Raw genomic sequence first — 9,420 nt, 5'->3', positions numbered from 1 at the left:
TTCTTTTTTTTCTTTCCCTATCCCTTCCAATCATCCCATCCAAACATACTCTTATGATTTCGTTCATATTCCTTCCATGAATATAGCCAATCACAAGTTTACATGGACAGAAATGATTTCATCCCTTAGGACTAAAATAATTCTCTTGTTATTCTTAAATATGATAACTAAATGTGAAAATTAAATTAATAGACTAACAATAAAATTAATATTCTTAAGACAACATTTAACACGTTTAGCAAATTAGCATTGAAGGGTCTCTTGACATTGTCTCTCAGCATACAACAAATTTTTTTCCACTAGCAGCAGCACCCTTAAATCAGAAAAGAAAAAAAAAAAAAAATTAAAAATAAATAAATTTACACTCCGTTTGGTAGGAATGAAGGAAGATAAAAGAGGAGAGAAGATAGAAATTAAAAAAAAAAAAACCATTATTTGTTTGACAAAGAAGAAACAAAAAGATAAGAATAAAGAGGAAGGTGAGTCATCCTTCCACCTCACAAATTTTTATCCCTCTAAATATAGACAATTATAATAAAAAAATTTAAATTATAAAACTTTTCATATAATTAACATTCTCTCTTCTCTTCTCTCCTAACATATAATTAACATGAAATGTAGAAGAAATCCAAAAGCCAAAAAAAAAAAATCTAAATAAGCAAATGAAAATGACAATCAAGGGGATATCTATGGAGAAACTGGTGCCTTTGGGTCAAACCGAACCGCCATCAAGTGCACTTGTTCGGCCCTAAAAGTCATCAATTGCACATTCCATTCATATAAAATGAGTACTCTAAATTTAATTTCTATTCAGTTAACTTTAAAATTAATTTCTATTCACCTAAAAACAACTTTAAACAAATAAATATATTACGTTTATCTGATTTTAAAAAGAAAAGCATTTGATCTGGACCCGCCTCAAATTTTGACCCAAAATTTGGATCATCCAACAAAGTTTCCAATAAACTTCACTGCAATTTACAAGCTATCTTTTCTTTAAAATGTCAAGGATGTTAAACCATTACTGGTTCATAAGATAAGAAAATTCAAGTCCAACAACACGGTATTAGGATTGATTCTATATTAGACATAATTTATTACCTTTTAAGTTTAGACTTTTGCAGCCATAACCACTCAAATTTCTTGCTAGTTTAACATTAGACATTTGCTTTAATGATTAAAACTTTCTTGGTCCTCCACTACGATAGTTTAACTTGCTTTCAAAATTTTAAACTTCTTGAAAAATAAATTTGATTGAGTTTAGGTTGAACTAACAAAGAACATATTGGGTAGTCTGCTTTAGAATTACAATCACTCAAAAAAAAAAAAATTAAATATAAATTTTTTTGGACAAACAAGTAAAATTCACAACCTATAATTGGGTGAATTTAGGACTTCATTACTGAGCAATAGAGCATTGATTTTAATTATATATTTTATTAATTGTATATCTGTTTACCCTTACTTTTAAAAAATGTTCTGTAGTGACTTTAAAATAAAGAAAAAAAAAAGTAGTTCACAAATTTAAAATTAAATGCTAATAAGTAATTATTTAAAATTTAAATTTTAATAAGTAATGATCTAAAATTTATTTAATAAATATCCTTTTAATAATAAATTAAAAGAATATTTATTAGTTAATAATTAAAGGATATTTGGTGGGCTCTCTAGTCTCTTCATCAACACGACCATCTACAATTAAGCCAATAAATTACGGAGTAGTTAATTGTTGGAAAGTCTTTTTTTGGGAAGTTAAAAAAAATAATAATAAATAAAAAAATTTGATGACAGTTTCGTAGCAATTTGTACCTAAGTCACATAAAGTAGGAGCGTGAACGAGAGCGAATTCGAGAGGGACAGCATGAGAGCGGCATAATTAAGTCATAAGTAATAAGAATTTTAGTAAAAATGCATGCGGGGAGAACGGGAGTGCCGACACCTGTTAAAAAGGATTGTGTTCCTTAAGTTTGTACTCAAATTACTAATTACTGTATAATAATTTATTACTATAAAAACATTTTACATAATAAAATTAAAATGGTTATTTATGAGTATTTAAGTATTAAATTTGATGATTATATATACATATATTAATTTATTATTTAAATTTGATCACTAAAATTTCTTATTTGGAAACTGGACACAATTATATCCCATTCGAGACTTTTCGGTTCCTCCTCTTCCCTGTATATTCATTGCGTTTCCTTTCCTTCCTACTCTTTCAATTTTCCTCCTGCCAAGATCACTTTTTGAGAGAGGGAGGGAATGGAGGAAGTAAAGAAGCTTCGGTGCCAGAGAAATGGATGCGACGCCGTGTTCACGGAGGACGATAACCCCGAAGGTTCATGTAGATATCACGATTCTGTGAGTGCCTTCTTCAATCACAATCGTTCTCTCTCTAACCACTTTTTGTCAAATTTTATTTGAGTTATGGCTTGTGTCACATCAGAATCCAGATGAGTGTTTCTTCATCTTTGTTTTGTTTATTTAATAGTCCACATCTAGTTGAGATCTCGTAGCAGTGATGAACAGGATTAACTTGATATGCATACACACCCGTGTATTGATGTGTGTTTATGTATGCATATAGCCAAATGTGCCCTTAATTAAGTTGATTAAAATGCGGATGGACATTTTTAGGGCACAAAGATTTGTTTTTTAATTTATTATTATTATTATTGGTGGTAAAACTATTGGAACCTTAATGAACTATCCGTAGTTGTAATTTGATAATGTACTTGCGTAATTGAACTTAACAACGTTGACTCTGACGTCAGGGGTTCCCCAAACCCTGACAATTCCACGACAAAATTCTCATTTAAACACTTGGGGACCATTTGGGGCTGGCTACCTCCACCCTAAAATCATCCGTCATGCTTCTGTACATACTTCATCAGAATCGTGAATGATTGAAATCTGAGTATTTCTTTTACTTCGGTGCATTTGATTCTCGGTAACCTTTTTTCTGATTGTTAAAGAATAACATGACTTTACCAATTTGTTTATTAATGGATTATGTGGATTTCTTTTGAAGGGCTTTCTTCTCACTGTTCCGAAAAAGGTAAATTGAAGTAGATGTGTTAAAATGTTTCTACTAATCATATATCTTGAATTACATTCAAAAAGTTAAAAACTTTCTGGCACTATAGTTGGAGATTGAGTGCTATTATTAGCGTAATTTAGCTAAGCTTTGTTTGTTGTTTTCCTGGAGTTCTCTTCCGAACTAGCTGCTGCTTAGTTTATAGTAGCCTTTACTGTTTAGAATCTTTCTTGTTTGAGGCGTTTAATGTTTGTTAATTCTTTGCTGATTTTCAATTCTTATGACTGGATTTGGAAAAGTTGGTTGGGGAGGTTTTTGATTATGGAAGATAGCACCTAATGACATCATAAGTGGTTCTGCTACTCTATTGAACTGAAACTGTGTTGACATGTTCACTTCTTCAACTGTATAGATTATAGTAACTTATACTGTGGCCTCCTTCACCAATTTGCTGGGTCAAATCTTACACATTTCTTTATGTTAGCTTATGAAATGTTGTATATATAAGACAATCTAACATTGTTTGTATGGTGCAGACCTTGCATATTGAATTAATCAATTTTGAAATATAAAGTCTATAATATGCATTTACTAATTAAGCTCTCATCTTGCATGCTTGGGCTTGTTTTGCTGTGTTGGCATATCCATTTCATCAGGGTGTAAGTTGAATTTTCATCCATCTAATAAGAGATTTTCATTGTATTTTCCAGCCTCTATTTCATGACGGGATCAAAGAGTGGAGTTGTTGCAAGAAAAGAAGTCACGATTTCAACTTATTTCTAGAAATTCCAGGGTTTGTACTTTGTACTGCAGTTTCTTTTTAAGCTCTATTTCCCCAATGTGAGAATTTTAATTTTGATACGTTAAATTAATGTGTATTCGAAATAGGCCATAAACTAAAACCACAATGCAGGAATTCTGTTACTGATATAAACTGCTTGATGCATGGCACCACAAAATGATTTTGAGTTCATATGATCAGGTAGGTTTTGAAATTATTGCATTTGATCTTAGTAACATTATAGTCTATTTGTTTTTATTGATACTTGTTTAATCATATGTCCCATTTGTGGATTTGTTGGATCTGACTACAGTAGCATCCCCAATTGAGGCACAAACATGTTCATTTAAGATAAGCCAAAGCTCTCTATTTCTAGATATGAGGTCTCCACAAGTTAACTAATCTACTACATAGACTTAATTATAAAATATATATAATTTATAAAATAGGATTACTGCTTTCTATAGGTTTGCTTCAGGCTCAACCCTCACACTTCCCAGTTCCCATGGAACCCCTTCCAAGATGGGATATGTTTGCTACTCAACCTTTATTTGTTTATGGTATTTAGAACTATTAGGAATTAATCCATCCAAGATCACGCACACAAATATGCAATGGCAACAAAGGAAAAATAAGATGGAAATCACATACGCAACAAAGAACAAGATTTACTTGGTTCAACAAATTGCCTACATCCATGGGTGTAGAACTACTAACTTTTATTTCAAGACTCTCAACGGATTAACAGGAGGTATTTCACACTCAAGAAATACACTCACTCTTGGCCGTCACTAGCTTCACTCTATTTTTCCTCTCTTTTCTTCACTCTAAATTTTTTTTTTTTTTTTTTTTTTTTCACTCGGCTCTTCACACCACATTCTGTTTTACCATGCCTATTATAGGCAACTATTAGACAAAGGCACATTTAATGTGCCAACATAATCCACTTGTTACGACCAATCATAACTATGTTGTTCCTTTAAATATTTCTTTCTGAATTTCATTTTAGTAATATGATGTCTCCTATCATGTGGGAACTTACGCCACTACCTTTCTTTCCTTTCGCTTCGGCTCCGCAACGTGATCCTTTACAACTCACTGAATTTAATGCATTCACAGTTTCACACTGCACCTCATTTCTTCTCTAATACAATGCTGCCACTGCATTTAATGCACACTCTTCCTTTCACCATTCACCAGCGGTCCAGCGCAGACATCACTTGTCCAATTAATTTGAGCAAACTCAGGAAGAACTTTAGGTGCACTTGGTGACTTTGGAACATTAAGGTTCAATAGCAACTTCAATGAAGAGTGGCATTGATTGCTCTGGTAATTCCATATGACAATTTTAAAATGTCATGTGAAGTATGCAACTATGTCATCATCATTATCCTTGTCTTAATCCCATATGGAAGGGTTAGTCACATGAATTCTCTTTTTTTCAATTTTTTATTACAATCTTCTCTCTTACAACTACTCTATTTTACTTTAAAATCATTTTTAATGATTTCGTCCCATGTTAACTTTAATCGCTCTTTTTGCCTCCTACGATTTATTATATTAGTCTCCCTCTTCTTACCGGAGCATCTATAGAATTTCTTTGGTTATGTCCATACTGCCTCAGTCTATTTTCTCTCATCTTATCACTAATAGGTGCCGCTCCTAATTTCTCCTCACATTGTGATTAGTAACCTTGTCTCTTCTAGTCACCCCTTTCATCTATCTTAACATCCCTATTTTCACTACATGAATTTGTTGTTCTTGTTTCTTTTTAAAGCCCAACACTCTGAATCATATAAACTAGTTGGCCTAATAAATGTTCGATAAAAATTTTCTTTTAATATATTTTTTATTCTTTTATTGCATAAAATTTCACTATCATGTCTCCATTTTGTCCAATATGTTCCAGTTCTACTAATTATATCACCATGAATCTCACAATTCTTTTGTATTATTGACCTTAACTATTGAAAATGGTTACTTTGGATAATCTTTTAGTTTAGAAGCATGATTATTATATCACCAAAATCGGACTGTTTATTAAATTTGCATTCCATATATTCAATTTTAATGATTAACTTGATAGTAATGCTTCATAATGGAGAGATATTAATGCAAGTTTGTTTGAAGTGTCTGGTCGGGCATGCTTTGGGAACACAATAAATAGTTTAATGTCAGAGATCTTTGTTGGATCTGTTCCTAACACTCTTTAGTAATTCTTTGAGAAGTGCATTCCTCTTTTCTTTTTTATGATGTCTGCTTGCATATTAATTCCAAATGGGGAAAAGAAAATCATGGTTTGCCCTTGGTGCGGAATTTCTTCTGCCTGTTTCTACGGTAAATAACCATGGTACTGATATATGTGCCATGAATAGGTGAACTAAATTGTCAAAAGTTTCTTTCTTCCATTGATTATCAATCTAAATTTTTGCCAGCATCAGCTGAGCTTTCTTTTAATGATGAAGATGTAAGACAGGTCAACACACAACTGAAAAACCTGTGCAGACAAAGGCAGTTACTACTCTCAAGAAACCAATTCCTGCTGCAGCTCTCACAGCTGGTCCATCTTCAAAAGAAGCTTGCTCTAGGTGCCGTCAGGGATTCTTTTGCTCAGAACACGGTACACTTTCGATCTGCATTCTTAGGTTTAACATAATTTGTGTTCATTGTACCATATTAAGATGTAATAGTAGGATGTCTGGTGGAAGTGAATTTATTGCAGCTAATATCCATGGCTTTCAAAGCAATTAATTAATCTGATTGCCATATGTTAGAATCCTACAAAATGATTTATTTACAGAAGTTATATAATCATTTGATTTATTTTCAGCTAGGTTATCTAATCATATCAAATGCATATGGAACATGGTGTAATAATTTTGTTTACTTGTGTTTTCTTTGGCTGCTGGGAAAAAAGCTGAAAATAATTACAAATAAATGAGGTTTGAATTATTATTATTATTATTCCCCTCTCCCCCTCCCCCCCCCCCCCCCCCCCCCCCCTCCAAGGAATTGTTTGCACCTAGTAGATTAATTTTCTTTATGCTAAAGTCCAAAAAAAAAAAAAAAAATCCCTATTATATGGATATTGTGCCTATAACCCCCTGATAGTCTGAAAAAGTCTTTAATATTAAAAATGTGCAATGAAGGACATCATCATCATCCTTGACTTTGTCCCAAATAAATGGAGTCAGCCACATGAATTCTCTTTTCCGTTCTATTCTATTACCCACTTTGTCTCCTTTTATATTTAATTTTTTTAAAATCATTGTTAATTACTTCATCCCAAGTTAGTTTTGGTCGGCCTCGCTGTCTCTTACCTTTTATATAAATTACTAATCTTCCTTTTCTTACTACTGCATCAGTGGTCTACGTTTTATGCGTTCTTACCTCCTAAGTCTACTTTCTCTTATTTTATCTCTAATAGGCGTTATTCCTAGTCTTTCCCTCACACTTTGATTAGTGAACCTATCTCATCTAGCCACTTCTAGCATCCATCTCAACCTTCTAATTTCTATCACATGACTCCATTGTTTTATTCTTTACTTTTTTTAACGACCAACAATCTGCACTGTATAAGATAGTTGGTCTAATGAATGTTCTATAAAATTTTCTTTTTTAACTTGTTTGGTATTTTTTTATCACATAAGATACTACTAGTATCTCCATTTTGTCCATCCCACTTTGATCCCACTAATAATAATATCATCATCTAACTCTTTTTTTTTTTTGAATTATTGATCATAAGTATAGAAAATGATTATTACGAGTAATCCTATGTTGTTGGATTGTTAATTTTATTTTATCACTTTTTGAGACTTTATTAAATTTACATTATGTATATTGTTTTTAATCTTAGTACAAGTTCCAAATATACACTTTCATCATATGAAGAGGTTATATGCACAATATCCATACTAGGAGGAGGTTACAAGCACACTATCTGTCTTGCAAAAGGGTTTTATATGCACAATATCCATACTAGAAGGAGGTTACAAGCACAATATCTGTGTTGCAAAGGGTTTACATGCAATATACACTTTCACCATATGAGGAGGTTATATGCACAATATCCACACTAGGAGGAGGTTACGTGCACAATATCTATATTACACATTTGGGTTTACATGCTTATTATCCATATTACAATATATATATATGTGTGTGTGTGTGTGTGTATTTTTTGACTTTGTAATAATAGGTACATGGAAAGGGTTTACTTGCAAATTATCCATATTACATTTTGTTTTTTTAGACTTTTTATTAATAGGTACCACAGGGCTTATATAAACAATTTTCATATTAAGGGTTCTTTGCACGGAAGGATACAAGGTGCAATTATTTTCTATAGATGAAGGTTTTGTTTGCACAAAAGATAGTGTATGAGGTTTCTATGCACTGTTTTTTTATTACGCCAGTGGTATTTCCACTCCACCCTTTTCTTTACTATAGGTTTTAAAAAATTGTAATATACTATTCCATGAGACCAACTTAGATTTTTCTCTTTTCCCGATAAGAAAATTAATTGTTTTCTTACTTGACTGGAGGTTTTAGTTCTCTTAGATCCCAATGATGAAAACTTCAATGATACCTTCTCATTGTTGAGCTTCCGCATTTTTCAGTCTACCGTCATAGAAGTTTCCATTGATTTGTAAGCTAAAGCCTTTTATATCCATTTAGGTTCACAAGCTGGAGAAATGAATCCGAAACCATCAAATCGAGCAGCACTTGTGCCTGCTGAAGTCGATACAGATGTAAAAGTCCTTTCTGCTCCACCAAAGAAGATAGTTAATATAAACCAGCCGCAAATCTGTAAAAATAAGGGATGTGGTAAAACTTTCAAAGAAAAGGATAATTATGACACTGCATGCAGTTACCATCCTGGGCCCGCTGTATTCCACGACCGGATGAGAGGGGTGTGTAATATACATTTATCTATTTTGCATTTTCAATCAAATTTCTTTTCATTAGTGTTTGTCCTGCTATTATTGGCTCTATTTTTCAAATTCATGGCTTCTTATTATTCTTAATTTTACAGTGGAAATGCTGTGACATTCATGTGAAAGAGTTTGATGAGTTCATGAGTATACCGCCGTGCACCAAGGGATGGCACAATGCTGATCTGTCATGACTGATGAGATAGAGAAAGCAGCACTGATGAGGTATCTCTTTGTTACACTTCACTTTAATTTAAGTAGGTTGGTGGCTTGATGCAGTCAGCTATATGGTGTTGTGATTTGTAATCGAACTGATCCGTGGTTATTAAATTATTAACTTAACCTATCATTCATGAGATAGAATATACCAGACCATCAGCAGACTTCCCTCTAGCCTGTTAATTTTATAAAAACCTTCAGATAATTTCAGTATGCTTTCTTATTATCCTACAGTTTCATATTGAACTCATGTCACTCTTTATGCTTATGTTAGCATTTCAAATTTACTTGTTACACCAATCTCATCATAATAAATTCAACTTTCTCATTTGCATTAGCCACACAACTTGGGGTGAGAGCTTAAGAAGCCCTTTGTGGATATTGGTTTTGAAAGAATTTAGCATTTTGGAGTCACATTTTTAGCTACTTTAGCTGGGTATTAA

General features: G+C 32.5%; 1 protein-coding gene across 1 annotated transcript; it reads left to right on the top strand.

The window, feature by feature from the left end:
• The first annotated feature begins 2,133 nt into the window (after window positions 1-2,133).
• On the top strand, window positions 2,134-9,203 carry LOC132312598 (cysteine and histidine-rich domain-containing protein RAR1-like). The gene is made up of 5 exons (XM_059811019.1): window positions 2,134-2,364; window positions 3,751-3,833; window positions 6,287-6,441; window positions 8,502-8,737; window positions 8,860-9,203. The coding sequence occupies exons 1-5, from the start codon at window positions 2,266-2,268 to the stop codon at window positions 8,950-8,952; spliced, it is 666 nt and encodes a 221-aa protein (XP_059667002.1). The 5' UTR covers window positions 2,134-2,265; the 3' UTR covers window positions 8,953-9,203.
• Window positions 9,204-9,420: the final 217 nt, after the last annotated feature.

This window comes from Cornus florida, unplaced genomic scaffold (genome assembly GCF_030987335.1).
Source record: "Cornus florida cultivar Cherokee Brave unplaced genomic scaffold, ASM3098733v1 CherokeeBrave_3.0.0_Hap2_Chr06, whole genome shotgun sequence".
Taxonomy (NCBI): domain Eukaryota; kingdom Viridiplantae; phylum Streptophyta; class Magnoliopsida; order Cornales; family Cornaceae; genus Cornus; species Cornus florida.
Note: the sequence above shows the minus strand (reverse complement) of the source record. Positions and strands in the feature narration are given on the sequence as shown.